We start from the raw sequence: 24,378 nt of genomic DNA on the forward strand, positions 1-24,378 counted from the left end.
TTTATGTTTTATAATAAAATAAATTTCTGCCTTGGTCAGCATATTGAGTTTTTCATATCATGGAAACAAGGCTTAATGGTATTATACATATAAAGTATATGATATACATATTTATAATGTTATTAAAAGTAAAGATAAATTACTAAATTAAAAATATATTATTATTTTTATTAATTACCCAAAAATAAATAAATTTGTTACTTTTAAATATAAAAGTAGCAAACTACGTCCTTTACTAACTGGTTAAAGATGTTAATAAATTATGAAATAGTTGAAGTGGTTTTATTATATGTGTAAGTTGTTAATTAAGTTTTTGCTTTATGTTAGTATAAATCAATTAAATTTCATAATTATTATTGTTTTGTTTTGTATTCTTGTTTTTGTTTTGCTTTTATTGTGTTGTGCGTATTGATGTAGTAGATTTGTTAATGGCTTCTTGAAAGAGAAAAAGGATTGAACACTAACAACTACATTAATTTGTGTATGTATTCGATATTATTCTTAGTACAGTATATTTGAAATTAAAAGTAATTGTTTATCTTTTGTTTGTTGCAAGAGAAACTCTCCCCACGATTTTTTTGGGGGGGATTTTTGATGCCAGGATTGTTGGGAGGGAATACCCCCAGGATTCCGCACCTTGGTTTTGACGTTTGTTGCAAGCCAAACTCCGTGGTGCAGCGCGCTACGACGTCAGGGCTCCCAGGTTTAAATCCTGGCCTGAGCATGAGCGTGCTTTGTGAGTGTCCCTCAATCAATTTCATAATATTATCACTCATCCTCATCGTCGCGATTACCCAAAAGTGGAAGAAAAGTGACGTTATATCAACGCATCAAATCACAAAAATCTTCTAATGCTATCACTGTGTAATCAAAGGGTTCTGGGAATTGGCGTGAAAGAAAAGAGAGCGAGTGAGAGGAAAAAACAAACGCTAGATCTGCCCATGCACACATTGCCCTTCCTTCTGTGCATGTCGATATGATCCTTGTAAAATATATTTGAAGTCCAAATTAATTGCTTGTGTTTGATGTTATAACATAAAGAAACTGTTCACTCGGAAAAAGTTTAGAGAGGGTGATGGAAAACGCCGAATTTCGAGGACTGGTAGCGTCGAAGCGAGACCTTAACGAGCAAAACGTTCGCAAGAAAAGTTGTTCTTCTGGATGTTCGCTACACGCTGTGAAAGTTTGTCGTTGTTTTCGGCGACACCCTGTGTATATAGTTAGATATTTTCATTGAGTTGATTCATTGAGTTGGTTTTTTAAGACCACTTTATGCACTGTAAGGCCAATCGGGACTGGGCCTACAGTTTAAAGTGGGATCCAAACCACTACGTGCCTTCACTGGGTATCGAACCCAGGCGCCGGGCCCCTTTTGATCACAAGGCGACGACGATACCACTGCGTCATCAGGGAGGCACAGTTACATATTTTCAAATAATCGTATATATCACCTGTTATCCCAGGTGCCCAGGTCAACGCATATCACAGGTTCCAAATTCAAAATTAAAAACAATGCTCCAAATGAACCACCGAAAATTCGGGGACAAGATAGAACAGGCACAATCTTCAAGGACAGGTTACCAAATTCTTCGTGACGTCACTTGATGGCGCTTGACGTGACGTAAAGGCACGGAGCATCTCTGGTAAAGACAGCCGGCTGTGAAACAGCCGCTGCGCGCCGCGTGATATCATGTGATTTTGATACGTGGAATTTGATTGGTCCTAGCTAATTTTCTGTTCTTTGTGGGTGTGGTTTCGTTTGAGGATGTTGTGTCTGTGTAATTTGAAAGAGATGGTGTGCATAAACAAAATAATACGGGGTGTTCCCGCTTTACTGCATGCGTTGTTTGCTTAATTGTAAAGGCGCGGCGCTACATCTACGAGATCTGTCATCCAGAAACATTGTACCAGGTAAGATTGTATATCCATTCGGGGCTCTGTAGACTATTGGCAGGGGGTGCGAAGGGGTGCTCACCCTTAATTATTTTTTTATGTGTCGTAAATGTTGAAAATATGTGATAAAAACAGGAAAATATGTGACAAAAATTTTAAAAAAATTGGCAACAAAAACAAAATATAACATGCATTTTAAACACCTGAAATCAGTTTCTAAATGCTTACCTCTTAGCGAGCTATTTTTTGGAAGAGTTGCAGTGGATCACAATAGTTGTTTTTCCAACTTCTCTATTGTATTCTCTGTGACGATTATCTCTAAAAATCATCATATATTGTGAGAAAAACGCTCCACGTCACAAGAAACAATTCTTGCATATTTGAAGCACGAAATGTCACTAATGCTGAAGTTTTCCAAAGCTTTTCTCTTCCTCTACTTGACCTTCCAAAACACGTGCAACTTGGCATAAAGTTTGAAAACCTTGGTTTTTCCCCAAAAATTTCTGTACATTTAGACATTAGCACTTGTGCGTTAGATCCAGTGGGGATAACATTTTTCACCAATAGGATCGTAGGCGAGGCATCAGTAGTCTGCCAGCGAGCGTGCTCAAAGACAAAACAAACCGAACACTCTCGATATGAAAGAGGTGCTGAGAGTAAACATTTTTCCTTCGAGGATTTCGAGGTAGCTGAAGTCAATGAGCGATTTTATGTATTTAAAATGAAAATTTGCAAAATATGTATTTACATACGGAAAACTGAAAAATATGTGTTTTTATGTAAAATAAAATTTGCTTTGTTGACATATAAGGCTAAGATCAGAATGTTGGCAAAAACGAGGGTCTCTATCTTATCGCAGATAAAAACATTTATTTACCTAAAGTTCCGTTCATTAGTCATCACTTTGAGGTAGAATGTTATAGTTTCTTTGTCGCAGGAACCAGTGTGCAATCACAGAGCAGAACGGTTATTTTTACAAGATCCTGATTCTCTACTGGCTGTTTTGGGGAGGAGGACTTTTAAATGTCGCTTCTTGACCAAGGCCTAATTGGTTGTTTTGACCCGCGCGAGTTCCTTTGTTGGGAAACACTGCAACAGAAGGTCACTGCTATAAAGACGGTTCCCGCGCCAGATATAAGAGCGGCACAGGTATGGATATTGAAGTGATACCGCTATTATTGTATATAACATGCAATCCATTGGTCCTGAAACAGAAATCGCTCGTACTTTCCTGTAGTGGCGGCGATCTAAACAAATATCAGCGGATGTTGTCTTTCTTTCGTCACCATTGTTGTTGAGAATTGTTTCTACTTTTGCTTATTCCAGTGGCCTGCTCAGCGTGAGTTGTTTGATGTTTGTTTAGTATTCTTTTTTTACACTGTTGATAAGAAATAGTTTTATTTTCCGCCTACTTGTTCTTCCTCTATTCTCAAAATCTCACTGCAACAAAATTTCTAGTTGCTTTCAATAGAGACTCGGGTTGTCTCCGGGAAATTATTGAACGCGAGTTCTATCAAGATTTTTTTTTTTTATGCACACACTTCTATGTAAGGGAGGGAGTCTGATTATTACGTGAAATTGACTACATGATTTCGTATTTTTCTATGTTTTATTTTCTTTTGCAAATAGCAGAACTTAAGGTTGCATAGCGATTTTTTCCCGCAAGGCACACAAATTGAACATTCAGCAGAAGTCTGATGCCTGTGCATAGTGAAAATGTACAAAAAGACAAAGAACTGTTTATTTAATAAATGTTAGATATTTATGGAAAGGGTGTAAGGTGAATCCAGTTTCTATATAGTGGACTCAAGCCTGAACTTGGCACGAATGCCAAATGTATTTTCAATTCAATTTCAATTTTATGATTTGCATAACAAAAGCAATAAAAATAAAATATAAGCTCCTGGAAAGATAAGAGATCTTACTCCCCCCGCCTCCCCACTCCCAGTGGAGAAGAAATTCTGAGGCGCCCTTGCATGAATGTTTGATGTTTTCTATACTTTCAAAATTGCACCCCTAGATGATCTGGTGCGGCCGCAGGCTATTGGTGTTCCTTTCTTGCGTTGTTATTTTACGTTGATTTTTTTAAATCGTGACCATAGAAGTAAATTGGGGGGGGGGGCAGGGGGGACATCCCACCCTCCACATTTTCCAGTTCATTAAGATTTACATGCAGTGATGAACTCAGGGGGTGGCTTGTTTTTATTTATTGTTAGTCTGTTGCTGCTGAACCACTCTGAAAGTCCCTCTGTTGTGTGTTTGATGTTTGTTCATTTTTGCCAGTCAGCACTCTACTTGTCTCATCAGCATATAAAGTTGTTTTGGTTGGCTCTAAGTTTGATGACAAGTCATTTATGTATATGATAAATAGTATCGGTTCCAGGATCGAGGCTTGGGGGACTCCACATGATACTTTACAAGGTTTAGAAAGGAAGGCAGATACAGAAGTGTTTTTTGTATGTAAAATTTCCACGATTTGACTGCGGTTTTGTAAATAGGACTTAAACCATGAGTTTACCAATCCCCTTATAACATAGTGGTTTAGTTTATTTGCGAGTTGGTCATGTGATACTGTGTCAGAAGCTTTTGTCAAGTCTAGAAATAGTCCACACGTTGTTCTCTATTGTCTAAAAGTGTTCTCATATGTTCTATGTATTCAAATATTGCTGTGTTTATGGATTTGCCTTTCCAAAAACCATGTTGTGAATTTGAGATTATGTTGTTCTTTTTTAAAAAGGTTGTCAATTGTTTGTTCATTGCAGTTTCTATGATTTTAGAGAAGGGAGAGAGTAATGCTATGGGTCTGTAGTTACTTATGTTGTGCTTATCACCCTTTTTCTATATTGGTTTAATTTTTGCCACCTTTAATTTGTCACGGAAAACTCCTGTGGAGAAGGATAGGTTGACTAGATAGCACAATGGATGGAGGATATGGATAAGACTTTTCTTTATGACTGTCAAAGGTATATCATCCAGACTGGTGGACCATTTACTTTTCATATTTGAAATTATGTTTGCCATTTCTTCTTCAGTGATTGGTTGTAGGTACATTGATATGCTACAGGATTTTACCTTTATTTGGGAATTGGCTTGATGTGGTTTTAGTTTGTTTACCTCTAATTCAGTGAGATACTTGTTGAACATGTTTGCCACTGTCTGGGGTTCTTTTATGGTTAACTCATTGTGCTGCAGTGTGATATTCTCATGTACTGTGTTGTTTCTGCCTAATTCTTTGTTTATTATATCCCACATAGCTTTGGATTTATTGGAGGTGTTTGATATTAATTTGTCATTGTGCATTTTTTGCTGCTTGGAGCACTTTTCTATATTTTGATTTATATTTACTGAAATATTCTTCAAAAGTTTTAGTTGTTTTTGTAGTTTTCTGGCTTTGTTAAGGAATCTCATTCTTTGGCTTGCTGTTTTTATTCCCGTTGTTATCCATAAATTGTCTTTCTGTTTTTGTTTCTTAACTCGTTGTTTTGGAAACGCTATATCATAATAGTAGGGAAACGTATTATGTAATTTATCAAATGCCTGATTTACTGTACTGCACTCATATATATCTTCCCAGTTTTCTTTACTAAGTAAGTGGTTGAAGTAGACATAATTATTGTCATTAAAAATTATTTTCATGATATATTCAATTGTGCCTTCAGTTTCGTTTCTTTTGAGATAGAAAGGAATGGAAAGTTTAAAAATTGTGCAAAGTGATCAGAAAAACTTGTGTTGTAAACCTCTACTGAACATTGAAGGTGTAATATGTTTAAAAGTATTTGATCCAGAGCAGTTTTGGAGGTTTTTGTCACTCTGGTCGGTTCTTTTACCATAGCCTGCAAGTTGAAGGTGTTTAAAAGCATGCTGACTTTATGGTGTATATTCTTTTTCAGAAAATCTATATTTAAGTCACCTATTAATGCTACTTTTTTTATTGGTTTGTTGGTAGTGGTTCAGAATGTTTTCAACATTATTGATAAATATATTTAAATTGCTATCCGGCATTCTGAAAATGCTTATTATTGTTATTTTAAAGAGAGGTAGTTCAATTATGCATGATTCGAAATGTTTTTCAATATTGAGATGATCAAATTTTTTGCATTCATTTGACACTATGTTCTTCTTTCTGAATATACATGCTCCCCTCACCCCATGTTGCATCTTGAGTAGTTTGAAGCTAGGCAAAAGTCTGGGAAGTTTATGAAAGAAATTTCTCCTGATTTCAGCCAATGTTCTGTGAAGCAGACTATATCTATATCTGCTAATTTATCTGTTATAAGTGATTCTATCTGTAGTTTTTTGTCATTGTTTATACCTTGGATGTTTTGGTGGAAAATATTCAGACATTGGCATTCCATCTCTGCCTGCCTGTACACTGTTTATTTTTACGTCTTTGTGTTCCCTATGAAGATTGCTTAGGAAGTATTTATCGATTAATCCTGTTAATTTTTTTTTTTTTTTTTATAAATGTATATTTGGTTGTAGCTTTGCTGCTATGCACCAGTTACATTTGTTTTACATTTTATAATTTTACAATTTCATGATTTTACAATTTTATAATTTTACAATTTCATAATTTTACCATTTCATAATTTTACCATTTCATAATTTTATAATATAATATTTTCTCTCACAATATAGTTTTTAAGTACATATATTATTTTCTTCGTTGGGTTCTTCAAAAGTGCTGACAAGGCGTATGCGCCATTATATCCTGCTTCTTTTAGATCTCTTAAGAAATAATCACGCGTAGTTACATTAAGGCAACATTCAAATATAATGTGATCAGGTGTTCCTTCAGTTGCACCACACTGACAGATTGGGGATTGAACAATGTTCCTAGTATACAGGTCTTTAGGTGCTAGGGTGTAATTTAGCCGACATCTAAGAAGACTTGTTACAGAGTTTCTTGAGAGGTTAATGTCTTGATACCAAGGTTCTTTAGGTATAAGTGGTTGAATTGAATAATATTTTTTCCCATTAGTCTTCCCTGTAATTGTCCATTGTTTCTGCCAACTTTTCAACAATTCTGTTTTAGCATGCGACTCGAGCGCTTTTGCAGAAAATTTGATCCGAAGAGATCGGTGACTTGATTCTTCAGCTGCGTACTTGGCTAATGTGTCTGCTATGTGGTTCCCTTCTATGGATGTATGCCCAGGAGTCCAGACAAAAGAAATACTGTATCCTGAGTTGGTTAGTTTGTGATATAAAATTTTTATGTTAACAATGTACCAGTCTACATAGTATTCAGCTGTTATCGATCCCAGGGAGTGTAAGACTGACGCTGAATCAGTGGCGATCACTACCCTCTTGAGGTTTTTCTCCTGTATATACAACAATGCTTGACGAATAGCAAACGCTTCCGCCGTGAATATTGAAAATTCTGCTGGTAATGGGTAGATTTTGTATTCCATTAGATTATTGCAATATATTGCAGCTCCAGTGTTACCAGTTGCGAACTTTGATGCGTCTGTATACACTATGTAAAAATCTTCATGCACTACAGAGTGTACATATTCCATGAATATGTTATTCACTATACTTGGCATTGACGTTCGTATATCTTTATCTGGATATGGAGGAAAGTGAACGGGAAGTATTGTTGCTAATTTAAAATAGTCTGTCGTAAAGCACGGAGACGTTGAAAATCTAATAACTTTCGGTATGAAATCCTTAATCGACTTGTATGCTGTGAATAAGATTGGAAGATTTAATTTATATTTAGCTGTACGGTTTGATGACATTAAGGCTTGTAAAAGTGATAATTTTGGTATTATCGGACTGGATATGGAAGACATCTTTTTCATTAAGAACTTTCTCGCAAGATATTGCGCCCGTAGATGAAATGGTGGTTCTCCTACTTCAACAAACGTAGCCTGTTTCGGTGTTCCTTTCCATAGACCAAAGATTCTACATAAACTATGATATTGTATTGAAGATATTTTCCCAAATGCCCAATTTAGATTATTGTTAATCAAGAAAGAGCCATATTCTAATCTTGAGTTTAGCATTTGCTTGTGAACAATGTGGAGTAGTCTAGGATCTGCTCCCCACTTTTTCTTGACTGTGAGACATTTTATAATGTTAAACGCCTTAAGCGCCTTTTCTTCCATGTGTTCTACTTGGGCTTTCCATTTCAATTTATCATCCAACATAATACCAAGAAATTTGTGTGTCCTAGTTTGTTTTATATGTGATCCATTAATGTCTAACACAACTGGAGTTTGTAATCTTTTTCTATGGAACACAACTACAGATGATTTTTCTACGTTAATGTTTATGCCATTGTTACCACACCATGTGCATAATTCGTTTAAAGCCAGTTGTGTTTTCTCTATACCATCAGATAGATTCTTGCTGCTTTTGTATATAACAATATCATCTGCATATTGCAGTAATCTAGCATACTTCAATACTTGTTTACCAAGATCATAAGTATACAAATTAAATAATGTTGGACTTAACACCGCACCTTGCGGAAGTCCTTGACTAGTTGTGCGAGCATTTGAAAGTTGATGACCGTAACGAACATAAATTTTTCTCTGTAGTAATAATCCAATTATACTTTTAATAAATTGCTTAGGAAGATTGAGATTTTTTAGTTTTTTAACAAGCAACTCTATAAGGACTGCATCATATGCACTAGAAAGATCCAGAAAAACAACTATACAAAATTCGCGACGAACAATTGACAACCATATGTCTAAAATAAGTGTAGTCAAAACATCTATTGTCCCCATTCCTCTTCTGAATCCCATTTGATATTTTGGTAATATATTGTTATATTCAATCCACCAAGTAATTCTATTAAGTATAAGATGTTCATAAATTTTTGATAAGCATGACGCTAGTGCTATTGGCCGATAATTTTTAGAACATCCTGGTGTTTTTCCTGGTTTAAGGATTGGAATTATAACAATTTCCTTCCATTGAAGGGGAACTTGTCCACTATTCCATATCACGTTATAAAGTTCTAATAATTTATCTATCCCCAGTTGCGGTAAGTTTTGTATACATTCATATGATATGCCATCCATTCCTGGTGACGACGAAGGTTTCCTTTCACTTATAACTTTTCTTAATTCTGCACTGGTATATGGACATTCCAATGTTGATGGTGTGAATTCATTCATTGAATTTAATATGGCATTAAAATCACAGTCGCTGGAGTCTGGTGTTAGGGTTTGATGAAATTCTGTTATCCATTGACTGCTTATGTCGCCTCCATGATATCTACTAATATTATTGGCATTAGACATTCTGTTAATAACTTTCCACGTTGTGGTTAACGATGATTCATTTGTTAATGAGGAACAAAACTTTTTCCAAAACTCTGCCTTAATTTGTCTTAAGTACCTTTGAGTTTTGGCTGCTGTTTCTTTGTACTTCAAGAAATGGTTCATTGTTGGGTTTTCTTTATATTTGATGAATGCATTTTGTCTAGCGTTTATCAATTTCTGGCAGTTTGTCGTCCACCACGGAGCAATCTTTCTTTTCGAGTCACGTTGACGGGGAATTGTAGATCTGTTCAAATTCTCTTTAATTAGTGATGTATAGTTTTCGTAATCTTTCCCTAAATTTTGTTGTTGGTAATTTTCAGTAGAGAGATTGATTTGTCTTGAAAATTCGTTCCAGTTAATATTTTTAGAATAGTATGGACGTGTTGGTCTTTCCGGAAGATTACTAGATATAAGTGTTGTATCTATATTTGAATCAAATGATATCAAAATTGGAAGATGATTACTATTATATGGATTTTGCAGAACTCTCCAGTTAATATCTGCAACTATATTCTCTGTCACGAGTGTTATGTCAGGGGCACTAGGATTTTCATTTGGTCTCGAGATATATGTGGGAGTGCCATCGTTTAGTATAGTTACATTTGACTCTTGAATATATCTGCACAGAGATTTCCCTGACATATCTGAACCATAACAACCCCACAATGGATGATGTGCGTTAATATCCCCTCCGATTATAATAGAAGTATTTGCCGGAAGTTGTTGGAAGAGATTACACCAGAACGAATACAGTAATTTAGACGAAGGTGGATTATATATTGTAACAAATGTAGTACTATCTATTGTTACTCCAACTATTTGAATATTATCAGGCATATTTTTTAAATGTATTACTTCATACCTATAATTATTTTTAATCCCTATGGCCACTCCACCATATCCGTCATCTCTGTCGTGTCTTATCCAGTGGTATCCATAGGCTTTAATTTTTGATTCGGGTTTCAACCACGTTTCTTGAATTAATATAATGTCTGCTGGGTAAAAGTGAATAATGTTTTCTAGACTGTGTATATTTGGAATTATGCTTCTAATATTCCATTGTATAATTCTCTTTATCCTGCCTGGCATTCTGAGTGATGAATTAGATAATTTATTATACTTGATGCTACAACAGACCAATCCTGTTTCATGTTATGTGATGACGAGGTATTGGCGAAGTTGCATATTCCTGCTAGATACTTAGAAAAATTTGTTAAAAAAGGATCGTTCATTGATGATCCACACTCTGAACTCGCTTGCATTTTCTGCGATAGTGGAAGTAATTTGTCTTTTTGATCTAAAGACGAGTTCATTGAACCACTCTGCTGCTTTTCTTTCCAATGTGGTTTTGTTTTGTCAATTGTCGCTGGTTTCTGTCTTTCTTTTTGTTCTCGATTTTGAGATGTTTCTGATGATTTTGGACGTTTTCCCTGAGATAACTTTGTTGTTTCCTGGTTACGATCCACTTGTTGAGCGTAATTAAAAGCTCTTTTGTTAGGCAGTTGGTGATGAAGCGTTTGGTATTGGATTTCTTGTTTATAAGTATTTGCATTAATATTATGCTGGGTCTGTGTTGTTTCCTTGCATGTTGATGCGTAGGACATGTTGTATATTCTGTTCTCACTCGGTACTACTGATGCAGTATTTAAAGTAGCTTTTGGGTATTTTTTCACAGCTTCATGATAAGATAGGCCCTCAAGCGCCATAGTCTTAACTATATCCTTTTGTCGCCGTTTTTCTGGACAGTCCTTGTCTGTTGCCCAGTGTTCTTGTGAACAGTGAATGCATATGACATTATTATTACAGCTTGAGAATTCATGATTTTGCCCACAACGTTTACACTTCAATTTACTCTTACAGTTAGATTTGAAATGCCCATAATAGTAGCAGTTTGTGCATTGCTTTACCATGGGAATGTAATGCTCTACATCAATCTTTGAATAATATAAAGTTACATATGCTGGTAAGGTTTGGGCATCAAATGTCAATATTATTGATCTCGTTGGCTCAGCAATTCGACTTCCATTTTCGTCAATTTTGTATTTCATTATTCGTCTCACTTTGAGTACATTGAAAACATTAGGTTTTATGTTTTCTAATAACTCATCATCTGTAAATGAGGTATCTATTCCCCTAATTACACCCATTCTCCTCACTTTATGTGCTGGCACATAAGCAAACCAGTTATTGTTCCTTAGAACTGGATGAGAGAGAAAGTTGTTAGCATTTTTCGCAGATTTGAATTCCAATTTCGCCAGATTTTTCCCCATGGTCTCAATTGTCTTTAGACCTTCGATTTTGGTTTCATGAAGTTTTTTCCCTAATTTTAGTATATGTAGCTGACCAATATTTCTTCTATTTGTTCCATTAATTTCATTTGCACTTCTTACAAATACATCATAAGGCCCCAATTGGGTATTTTTGTATGTAATTGTTTCATGATCTTTAGATATTTTAACTTTATGTGTATTTACTGTATCCTGTGACAGGTTTTCCTGAGAGACATCACCTTTGTCTTGACTAGCTACGCTAGCAGGAACCCAAACTTCCATACATTCCGAAGTGTCTGTGTCACTTACTTGGGTATTCATTTTGTTTAACGGCGTCGAGCCATATTAAACACTTATATCATATTAATCACTTTATCTTCACTTAATCTATCAATTCACTTCGTTCACACAATTATTATATTATATATTACTCTCAGTTTATACGAATATAATCCTAACTTAAATCACAAAGCACAAGAAACACTAGTAGATTCTCTATCCACTCGAAATTCTCTCATGAACACTATCTTGTTTGTTCATCCTGTTAAATAAGTGGGTTGTTTTGTTTTTTCTAATAGATCTTCAAATAAAGAGTGCACCATCAACCCTGATTCAGTTTTTTATTGGTTTAGATTGATTACACTGGGGAACAGTGAAATTGCGGCACAGTGTTTGAGAGCTAATTTAGGGCGATTTCATGCTTCTGAATAATGATATAATAATATAGTTCCTGAATTGGCTCTAATTTATGAAATAAATGCAACTAAACCAAAATGGCGGAAACATAAGACATACATATAAATGAACTTCCAACAACAATTTAATATTTCTTTTTGTGATTACAATCATTAACATGATTTTTTGGTTCACTCTATGTCATGGGCACTCCAAATTTGAGTCCCTTTCGTCCACCTTGGCCCCAATAACGAAGTGATTCCAAACAAGTTTTGCAAACTATATGTGGGACCCATTTTTTTATTCTCTTGTCCCAGATTTTTGGCAAAAGAAGCCTAATACAAATCTCTCACTACATCCGTGATATTTATTCTCTGTGATGGTAGACAATATATTTTACATATATAGCAAAAAACATTTGGGTTATTGAAACACTTACTACGCGAGGAACTCATATTTCCAATGTATTCACATTAAACACATTTCGCTTAGTTATACTACAAAATTCAACATTAAAATATATATTGCCTAGCAATGCTTCATAAGTTGCCTAGCAACAATTTACAAATAAATAAATAAGTTTCTTAATGGGAATTTCAGCCCATTATCAAATTTTGATATTACCGAGAAAAGCGTGGAGTAATTTTACCTCCTACATTTTCCATGGTGTGTTTATTTTTATAACTGGAGTCAATTCAACGGAACCAATCATATAATTGGCAATCACAGCTGTTTTGCGTGTTGAAACTATTATTAAACTTTATGCCACAAAATAAAATCTTTTTTTTTGTTCCCCAGTGTTATTTACCATTGTTGTAGGTTGTGTATTAATATCCCTTACAGCTTTAATTTTGCTTACATCTTTATTGTTTACCATAAAAAATCATTTTTTAGTTTGTCTGGAATATTCCTAATTCTATCTGATGTTCGTACAAAAATTTATTTTTGTTTTTCTTTAATTTGGCTACTTTTTACTTTGTTACCTTTTTCAATTCTTCCATCACTATCCTTTTCGTTATTTTCTATTTCACTACATTTCCCTTCGTCCACCACTTCACTACTTTTTTCATCATTCACCACTTCACTAACTTTCCCATCTTTCACATCATCACTACCTTTTCCATCTTGCACTACTTCACTATTTTTCCCATCACTCACCACTTCACTACCTCTTCCATCGTTCACCTCTTTTCCTTTTCCGCCATGTATCAATTCATTATGATTTTCACTATTTTGAATATCTTGACCATTTGCACACTTCACATTTGAGACTTTTCCTGTCCATTTTAGGGGTATTGCTTGTTGCACTTGCTTGCTGTTTGCATAGCTCATGTTCATGATACATTTAGCAATATGTTGTTTTCCGGTCTTGTTGTAGTGCAATCCATGTCTTGTGTGCAGGTTCCTGTGTAGTGTGTCCAGCTTTAGTATTGATGAGTTTTTTTAAATGTTTGCATATCTTTCCTATATCCTTATTTACGGCTCTGATTGCATCATTTACGCATGAAGTTCTTTCTAGGTTGTGACGTAAGGGAATGTTTGCTACTGTTACTTGCGTATGGGTTAGATGGTTGAGGGCATGCTTTAGGGTGTTGGTGACGGTAGTTCCTTCATTCCTTGACAAGTCGTTGGTTCCACATGTCAATATGACATTGTCATTTTGTCCTAAGTCCTTACAGTCTTTAACAGTGCTGTTGGTGACCTGCTTTATTCCTCCTCCAGGTATCACTGTAGCACTGCAGGTGACATCTGTCACAATGTTATTTACGTATGTGACAAGATTTCGACCATGGCTGTCTGCAAAGATAAGTATTCTTTTCTTGGGATTTGGTTGCATTTTGCTATGCTCAGTATTCGGGGGGCTATTTCCCTCATTTGTATGCATTACTGACTCCTGATTGCAGTTGTCAATGTTGTGTTCTTCCTTTTTAAATTTCCTAATACATTTACCTTTCTATTTTTACTAGTGTGGGGGGTTGCATTGTTCATTTCTTCATTTTCTAGGAGATTATAGCGATTTTGCACTCCTGTTTGTTGACGTGGGGGAGTAATGGAGGGGAAGCTATCAGTTGGCGGATGTCCCTTATGACTTTTCTTAACAACTTCACTCCATGTTGATTCTTGTCTGGGGTTCTTTTTGCATTTTTGAGGTTTCTCAATTCTTGTGTAAGATCTTCGATGTCGCTTTCTAGGAGTTCGATTATTGCATTTTTGGAGGAGAGTTCCAGCTGTGCCCCAGCCAGCTAAGAAATTTAGCAACCATGTTCACTTTGGGTTCTTTTCATTCACTTGAATTTAACATAGAACATACTTTGTCTGTTTGTTTTTTTAACACTGATTCTGTCCTCTTTATAATTAAAAGTCAATGAGCGCATTTAAAAATTATCGTCCATTTCGATAACTGCTAAATTAAGATATGATGGATCATGATACGTTTCAAGGTTGTGTGAAAGTGCACCGTTCATGTCAACTGAAGGGGACAAAGAACCCATAAAGTTTCATGTATGATGTCATCGACATATATCCTGTAAAAAACCTAAGCTGCTCGTCAAGTCAACCTTGCAGCAGGTTTTATGTATCAATCCGCGCGAGAACTGAGCTCAGAATCTTCCGTGCCAGTCTTTCCTCAACCGCCGAACTGCTTACATCGCAGACACTGAGAAAATCCACAGTATTGCCAACCGCACAACACATCAAAACCCGCATGCATGTCAAGTGGAATGTATTTTTGCTTCTCTTTGTCTCCTGAAACATAAAATTTTAAAAGTACTTTCTGCGCATAGATTATTTAATAAATGTGTCATTACTTAATATAAATGCGAAATATCTTCGAAACATGAGAGCGTGTGTGTATATTTCGAGCACGCAAAAATAAAAATGAACAAAGATAAAAGTAAACAACGATAGGCCCTCTTGAATTTAATGACAATTTTTTTTTTTGGTTTAGAAAGAAATACATTTATGAAAAACGTGGTTGCTTCGTCCGCAATACATCCGTTCCTGTAAGACACACGCAATTCAAGTTATACCACCAAAAAAGCATGATTTGTTATTGGTGATATATACAATCAGGTGCATTGTCTGTCGCTATTACTCTGGTTTCAATTTATGAATCACTTCACTAAACCAGGATTCAAATCTTGGTCTGTCCATTTCTTGCGGATAATCACCCTTCCCTTTCTTTGCGCGGAACAGTAAATATGCACCTTCAACAAAGCTTTCATTGCCGCCAGTGGGTGAAACAATAAGCCTCCCCCTTCCCCTCATCGTTGGTTTCTTCAGCCCTGGCGGTGGTTTTGCATGCTGGTATCCTTCCATGTTTTATTCCCCCTTCCCCCACCCACCGAGTTGAAGGACATCTCGTCCAAATAATAAACATGTTTCTTCTCACTGCGATATCTTTTAATACCGCGGAGATTCTTTTGTCGTCAAAAAACAAACAATCGTTTCCTCTTGCTAAACTCAAACAGCAAATCATTCAACACCCGTGATACAATTCGTGCGCACATTGACGGCAAATCACCTCACGCCCTGTTTTACTTTGATCTTGTTGCCGCAAGGAGGATTATGCATTCAAAACAACTTGCTTGTCTTTGAAGAAAATTTCCCTTCGGACGAAGTCCAAAATAACATTCGGGTAAAACCGCGCGCTGAACAGTAGATTCAGCCATTCTCGCCGCTCTACAATAAACATAGGGTTAAAATAGTGGAATGTGCAACATTGGTATCGCCGATTTCACGCGTTCTGCAACGCATTCAGTCTCGCTCGACTCGCTCTAAAGTTTCAGTGTCTCTTCAACGCACTACACATTGCAGTTGGCGAATCTACGGTTCTAAGTTCGTCTGCACAGTGATTGCAAACAATTAAGTCCATACCTGCTAATGGATGTACTATTTTGTCTGTATATTACAAATTAAATAACTGTTTTCTTGCAAGTATGCAGTTGTGTCGGAATAGAACCCGTCTCAGTGGAACTATGTTCTTGCGCGCACGTTTGGAACTACATATGCGAAAACCTGCTGCAAGGTTGACTTGACGAGCAGCTTAGGCATCTTAGTTTGCTCTAGATGTAAATTATTGCATGCTACAATATAATTTTATTAATTATACTATCATCATTATTAAAATGATAGTTAATTAAACCTAATTTAAATTAATCACATTTCTAAAGTAAGGGGAAATTTAAAATTATTAGTAGTTTTATTAGTATTATAATTTGATATCACTCCCGGAGGAAAATAACTGGATTCTACACTGCATGTTATAATTTTTTTAACCTTCTGAAACCTGAGATACATACCCTGCCTGCCTCCCCCCAAAGTTAGGACTCATAGTTACGCTGGTGATAGCGACAATGAATATGAATAACTAATAACATCAGTAGCGAATCCAGAAAAGTTTCAAGGAAAAGGAGGGGGTTACAAGAGAATGAAAAGCTGTCACCTGATAGTTCCTCAATGGTAAATAAATCAACACACACACACACACAATTTGTATTTTACCTTTTGTTATTCAGTGACATATTCTCCATGTTACCGCTGGTAAACCAACTTTTTCCATGCATATATATTTTTTTACATTTAGCTTTAATATATGACTAATACATAAAGCAGTTTTCTAAAACATAATTTAAGTGAATTATTTAAAGAACTTAAAGATTCGATCTGCCCGTTACTGACATGACGATTCTGTTTTGAACTTCTATCCTACACCAACCAACCAATTTAGAAGAATCATGGACCGGTAGGCAGTGACTGCCCACCTCAGGGTGCGAAATCGTTGGAGAAGATTTTAATTCACACACATACACAAATATATATATATATGTATGTTTATGAATTATTATGTTATACATATTTATTATTACATATTCATAAACTTGCTACAACACTTTAGAGCTACACATTGATCGCACCTACGGCAACACGTGTGAACACAAATCTTCGAAGTTGAAGCTGGGAGAAATTTTTCAAATCTCAGAACATTACCAGTTATTGGAGAACTCCATGTATCTCTCGATCCAATACTGTTGACCACTAAGCAGAGACTTTGATTCCATCTGTAAAATGTGTAACAAAATGTTTGAATCTCTGGTTTCTAGGAACTTTGGGCAAGGGAAACCTCAAAACAGGCAGATTGTATGACTGGTTACAAACCAGTAAGCTAAGAAGGAGTGGAAATTTCGATGTCCTACATTTGCTTCTGAAGATTTTCTCCAGAATAGCAAGTTTGCTCCCCGTGCAGTGCTCCAGTTCTCCTGCTAATTTTACGTAGTATTAATTGCTTTTTAATCAATCAATTTTATTCGGGGGGTCACAGCGGCAACTGGTGCTGCCAGGGCCCCACTGGCCCCTCCCCTAACAACATCCCTGCTCACATGAATAAACGTTGTAGTATGGCTTTAAAAAAAGTAGGCGAAGTGGCATGCAGAAGGGAGGGTTGGTGGGGGTCATACCCCCTTTGGCCCAGTATTCCTAAAAAAAAAAGGTCGAAGGCAGGAGAAAATGACAAAATGAGGGTGGACTACTAAGAAAATTATACGTAATCCCCTCATCCCTATGCGCCATGCCATGAAGCCAGATGGAAATGTTTATACTCTATCCTGGGAATCACTGGAGCAAGGCCATGTGTAGCAAAGACTGGTAGCTGCAGTCACTTTTGCCCCTCCATGCAATCGGGTTGTCTTGCACGTGTTCATTGGCCAGACCCTCTAGAGTAAATACTTGCACAGTGACTTGCTTTCATTTGCCTGTTCCAGAGATTCCTGAAACAGGTTATAGGTTTAGGGGTCTACATATTCTCGACATCAGACAGAATGGACACAATATAACTAGCACCACTCTACAGCCACCTTTACCCCCCCCCCCTTCCTCCAGGTACTCATTTATGTGGTTGCGTGTGCAGCAGGGCAGCTTATGCAGGGACATTGATGAAAAAATCCTAACATGTCAGGGTAAAACCGTGCTTCTGCCTGGTAGTTAGATGACCTTTTAGAACAGAAAATTCCTTGATAGAAATTTCACATACATTGTAAAATATTAATAATGGATGACTTGAAAGAAGAAATTACCTGGAATTCCCCTTGGACCAACCAAGCTAAGACTACAGATCAGTCATGCCCATGACCCACTTCTCCATAAAAACATGACATCCACAAATAAAACATCAGGATCTAGAGAGAACCAATCACAGAACAGAGTCTAAGTGCTGTCATTTCATACTCACATAATTAATCTTTATACTTGGTCTCCAATTCTACATTCCCTGATGATGAGAGCAATGTATGCACTCAAAATGTTGGGACGCTAACGTCCAATTAACCTGGCTGGTAACCCAAGAACACTTGTTCGAATCAGGATGCCAGCTGCCAGGAAAGCTATTATTCCTACATACATGAAATAATAATTAACTGACAATAAATTATTTACTGTTGCAAGTGAAAAATGTGGCACAAGTTTGTGTCTATTACAATCTTAATACAAGAGAAATAATAATGAACTGCCAGTTACTGGCCTCGGTTCAGAGCCAGTGATTTGGATACTACTTTTACTTGTACGAGAGGAGGCTGATAAGTATTGAGCCTTACCCAGAAAAAAATAAGCTAAAAAAATAAGTAACTGCCACACTATTCTACATAGTCAATGGACTTACGACAGCTGTCCTGCAGCTTCTTAAGTCCCTGCAAATAAAATTCTTCCAACTGCTGGTGTAACCACTCATTTGCAGAATTAGTTGCCTCCTGAACACTCCCAAATTGTTGCCCCTTTGGTTATTTTTTCAGAAGGGGGAACAGATGGGAGCCAGGTCAGCAAATAGGGTGGCACTTGAAAGCCTAAGGAGGTCGGTGTCGCCTTTGTTTCACCTGCAGTGTGTGGCGGGGCATGGTCATGCAACAGGATGACACCTTTGGAAAGCTTTTCTGGAGGTGCTGCCATTTTCACTTTGGACCTGAAAAACAAAGGGAAGTTAAAATCATAGAAAGTCGATTTTTGCACCGTTACATAGGGAATTCACCAGTACACCCTGCAAATGTTAGCCTCCTAGCTCATTTTTTTCTCGGTAAGGATGTCTAATCTCGGTATTCTATTCAAGCACAACAAGGACACAAACTTCTTCCTAATTACTAGGATCGTCATCATATTTTTGTTTTTCACCATATTAATTAGATATGGCATATTGAATATGTAGTGAATATTTAGCATAGCAGAAATTATACATCACTGGTGTTGAAACTAGTCCTTCAGCATACTGAGCCAGTTGTAGTGTAGTTTTTTATATATATTTTTTTATTATTATTATTTAATCTCAGTTTTCTTGCACTTTTGGATAATTGCTACTATGAGAACGATGGTTAGATATTTATGATGGGACACTCACAAAGAACACCCATACTCAGACCAGGTGGGAACTTTGATGGCGAGATTGAAAGTCAACCACATAATGAATTCAATAACCAAACTGGTTGCTGAAGTACAGTGTAAGCCTGTGTTACAAAATAGGTAACAAGATATCAAAATGAGAAAAAAATGTTACTACCTGGCATTCTTTTCCAGACCAGAGGCATAGTTTGCAGCCACAAAAATGTCGTACGGATCATCATCAGGTGGTGCCAAGATTCAGCTGAGCAAGGAAGAGTTTCAACAGAGAAAGCGGTACATGATCCAGAAAGAATGGAACATTTCCCCAGAGTATGATACTACAGTGAGGAAAGCAAAGGTTTATGTGTTTAAGCGACCGATTCAAAGCTCGGTGCAGGTTAACATCCAAGCGGCTTGGCATTGGGCATTAGTGCTGGAATTTGAAGATGGCTCCTACAGAACAGCTGAAGGTTGGTTTTTAGAGTTAGAAAATACTCCCTAAATACTTGTGTAATAGGTGCTTATTTTTCCCAAGATTTGGAAAGTTTGGTGTGTAAATTAACTGTGTAAAAGTCTGCAAATTAATTACTTATTGTGTACAATGGATTACATAAGAATTGGAGGTAAAGTGATCCATGTAAATCTGAAATGTTGTGTGTTATGCAGAAGTATGCTTTCAGCTTGTGGTGCTTGGAGATTTTTTAAGATTTATTGCCCCCATACTTCCTAATATTGGAGGTTTAAAATCATTTTTTTTTTATTTTTTTTTTAACTTTCCAGTTTACAATTTTCAATTATATAACTTTGGGTTTTGCTATTTATATATTAGATTATTAAATAAGATGCTGGAGGAAAAATGTAACAGGAGTTGGCAGCACTGTCACCTCGATGACGTGAATTTTTTTTTTTTAGTGCAAAGTAGAGTGAGATTATTTTCGTAACATCTGTACCTGTTCTTCATTTACAGCTTAGGAGTGCGTCAATTCAACTCTCAAAGCCTTCAATCAGCAAGTGAGCTGCTGACATAACATCAACATATCACCTATCTCAAACCCTCTTGCTCACGTTCTACACAATTCATAGCCTCACAAGCTAGATTTACACAGTCAGCTGGAGATATTCCGAAAATAATCTTAGTCTATTTCTTACACTTCTTGAATAACTGAAACCCTGGGCAGTTCAATTTCAATTCTGCATCACTCTTTCTTAAGACCATGCTCATGCCCATGTTTCACCATAGGTCCAATGGGTGGTTTTTACATTGGGCAAATGTACTGAAAACTAAAGTATAGTGTTGTGATATACGTAATTTATTTTGAAACCAATATAAACTTAGTACTATATCTGTAAAATAATAATTGCTTGGCACTTTCTTGTTCAAATCACGGTTTTCAAAGATACCTTCAAGTAATAGAACAAAATACTTTCTAGAAAGTTTACTTAGTTTTACAAAGTTGTTGGAATTTAGTCTGAACACAGCAATTTTCAATTTAAGTACGAGGAGGTACCCAAAAAAACCGGAATTTTGGCACCTAGTTTTATTTTGAGCGTACATGTACATGTTGTACGTACATTCAGGTAAGGATGCCTACTCTAGTCACCTTCAAAGTATTGCCCATGTACTTTAATGCAATTGTCCCAACGTTTTTCCCACTGTTACAGTTTCGAAACTCCTTTGGCGCAATACTCTTCAAGGTTTTGTCCGTAATGCCTTTGACCTCATTGACGTAATGGAATCGCTTCCCTTTCACATTCCTCTTCATCCACGGGAACAAAAAAAAAGTCACAGGGTGCTAAATCGGGTGAGCACGGGGGATGAGGCATAAGCACCATGTTGTTCTTTGCCAAGAACTGTCACACTGAAATGGCTGTGTGAGCTGGGGCATTGTCATGGTGCAGTAACCACATTAGCAGACACCAGTCTCATCTTCAAATCGTCAGTTAAAATGCGCTGGCACATACTCCAGGTCAACTCCACTTCTTCAGAAATTTGCTCAATGGTCTTTCGATGATCTTCATTAATAGCATCTCGAACTTTTCCAATATTTACTTCATTTCTGCCTGTCGAAGGACAGCCAGGCCTTGGCAAGTCTCAGTTGACATGTCACCATCTTTGAACCGGGAAAACCACTCGTAGACTTGTGTCTTTCCCAAAGCAACTTTATTAAAAGCTTGGTGAAGCATAACAATGGTCTCAGCAGCCGTTTTTCCCCAAGAAACAAAATTTAACACAGGTCCTTTTCTCCTTGTGGTCCGCCATCTCAACAATCACTCAAAAATCGCCAGACTCTTGCCGCAACACTACGAACGAACCGCTCAGCACAGAATAATGCCGACTTGCAGATTGATGTAAGATATCCCATACTAACGACACCTAGCGGCACAAGCCGTAACTACATCTGTAATCCACGCAACTTTATCATTCCGTTTTTTTTGGGGGGGGGGGATACCTCCTCGTATATAGATTATGAACCCCTTTTACAAAAATACCTGTAAGAATGTTTTTGTTCTTCTACAGCTAAAAAGATGAAATATTGTTCATTCATGCTGCTAACAGCTGGGTGCAATTCAGAAACACTGCTACACATAATTAATTGACACTCTAGAATTTACAACAAACTCAAGAATGTGGTCTTAACAGGAGAAAGTAGGTTTTAAAGCTGGTTTTGTCCGGATTCTCCATGGTTCGGCAAGTGTTGGGAAACAACTACTATTTGGCCAACATTAAGACCAATTTCAATTTGTCAACCAACCGATTAGCCTATATGTGCATAAATTGCACTTAAAACTCAATATAATAAAAAGAACTTGCAAAATCTTTGGATTTAAACAAGGTTGTAAGGCTCATGAAAACAGATGTATCTTATCGTAGAGTTTTGCTGTGGTTATTTTCTTATTTGAGCAAAAAATACTCACACTTTTTACATAGAGTGTTACGTGTAGTATTTATACGTATATCCAGCGACTTGATAATAAATGCAGTTTTTATGGTGTATTTTGTTTACTGTTTATATGAATAGTAAGTCTGTGATATTATTCTCTCGATAATGGCTTACAAAAAGAAAACAATACCATTATTGCATTTTATTTTACACAAAAGATTCGTTCGTGGAACAAACTGCAACATAACATCTCATGTGATTTATCTTTTTGATGTGACTGTAAAGCATGTCACTGGTAAAATTATACCCTAGTAAAGTATTACTTAAATACCTTTTAGCCTGATATTAGTTAGCTCCCCGAGAATTTGACTCCAAAATCTGTAGCCCCCCCCCCCCCCCTGTCCCTGAAAATGAGGCATTGGGATATTAGTGGCAAACTCGCAAAATACAAGTTATGGGAATCACCACCAATTTTTCAAACATCCTATTCTAAAGCAGAGTATTAGAGGTGAGGTTTTGGATGAGTTCCTAGTCTTCTGTATATGATACAACAATAAAGGAGAAATTGACCTTCGTTGAGTTCGCCCCTAATATGCGCAACTCTTCATGTGATACATTCTGTTCATTTGATATGAAGTAGACTTTCTACACTTAATGTAATACTCGGTTTTCAAATGTGATTATCTGAATATAATATTCAAAAGCAATTTTTTGTTTAAATATACAATTATACTATGCAGCAACATTGAATATTTATATGTATCGTTCAGTTTTTTTTTTTTAGTACTGAGTGTCACATTTTTATGAAGTTTATTTTTTTATGTTGAAGTGTCACATAAGTTTATTTAATTGAACTCTCTTTTTTTTTTCCATTCCGTAGGCATAGGTGATGACTATGGTATGATTATTCCAATTTATGATAAAATTCGTCCAGCTGGAAATGGGAAATATATTGAAGTTGGAGAAGTGTACATATCTCCATCCCAGTTCCGGAATTATGTCCTCAACAATGACTACAATGGAAAAAGCTATGGCATAATAGCTGCCAATTGCCAGCACTGGGTTGTATCTTTAAGTGAAAATTTTGGCGATGATGTTTTGAAAAATGTTAGCTGCCAGAAGAGAAGCACAGATATTGCTCTCGGTGTGATGCAAGGTGTTGTAGCTGTGACTCTTGTGAACCCATTAGCTGGCCTTGTTGCTGCTACTGTAGGGTTGTCAATTTTGGGAAGCAACAGTGAAAGAGGATAATATGCTGGCTTTAAGAATACAGGGCATGGATATATATATACCGTATATTTTTTAATCCAAGACGAGTTTTTTCGTGCCCAGAAGTATGGGGTCGTCTTGCTTTCGCAGCATATGATGTGGAGTTTTTCTTTGGATCCAGACTGCTTGGACACGCATATCCAGCGCATCAATTGTGAACAGCTTTAAGAAGTGCTGTGTAAGAAATGCATTAGATGGGAGTGAATACGATCTACTATGGGAAGAAAAGCAAGATCACAATGACAGTGGCAGTGACACTGCAGATTCTGTGGACCATTCCAGTGAGGACTAAGTGGGATCTGTATCTGACTAAGTGATGTCTGAATCAGATTTTATATTTTGTGTACCTGTACTTTTATTCTCTCCTTCAGTTACTTGTAATAAGGTAACCATTTGTAAGTTTTGAAAATAGCTTTTCTGTAATCCCTTGCTGAAAAATGGGAGGTCGTCTTGGATTCAGAGATATACGGTATATTGTAATTTAAGGTTGTATTCATTACTAAAGCCAATGTTTTGGATAAAGACTATCAGTGAATGCTGTAATATTAGTTCATAGCTTAAGTTTCTTTTTTGTTGTCTCCCTTCAAGGCAGTTGTCAAGGGAGTGTCATTTACTTTGTGTTTATCAATGATATATTGTTATATTTGGACATCTTGGGGGTTGATCTATTAATTGTAGACTTCAGGGAACAATAGCTTGCAATGTTAATTGGGCATTATCCATTGTCTAATGCTTTTTCTTTATTGATTGAAT

General features: G+C 36.5%; 2 protein-coding genes across 2 annotated transcripts; one reads left to right on the plus strand and one right to left on the minus strand.

Annotated features, from left to right (window-relative positions):
• Positions 1 to 1,802: 1,802 nt before the first annotated feature.
• On the plus strand, positions 1,803 to 24,156 carry LOC146004491 (uncharacterized). Its single transcript, XM_083143353.1, has 3 exons — positions 1,803 to 1,911; positions 19,670 to 19,944; positions 23,237 to 24,156. Exons 2-3 carry the CDS (start codon positions 19,698 to 19,700, stop codon positions 23,605 to 23,607), a joined length of 618 nt encoding a protein of 205 aa, XP_082999479.1. The 5' UTR covers positions 1,803 to 1,911; positions 19,670 to 19,697; the 3' UTR covers positions 23,608 to 24,156.
• On the minus strand, positions 4,732 to 5,145 carry LOC146004152 (uncharacterized). The gene has a single exon (XM_083142818.1). The coding sequence runs from the start codon at positions 5,143 to 5,145 to the stop codon at positions 4,732 to 4,734; it is 414 nt and encodes a 137-aa protein (XP_082998944.1).
• Positions 24,157 to 24,378: the final 222 nt, after the last annotated feature.

The sequence above is a fragment of the Lepisma saccharinum genome, chromosome 21 (assembly GCF_977018435.1).
Source record: "Lepisma saccharinum chromosome 21, izLepSacc3.1, whole genome shotgun sequence".
In the NCBI taxonomy this organism is placed as follows: Eukaryota; Metazoa; Arthropoda; class Insecta; order Zygentoma; family Lepismatidae; genus Lepisma; species Lepisma saccharinum.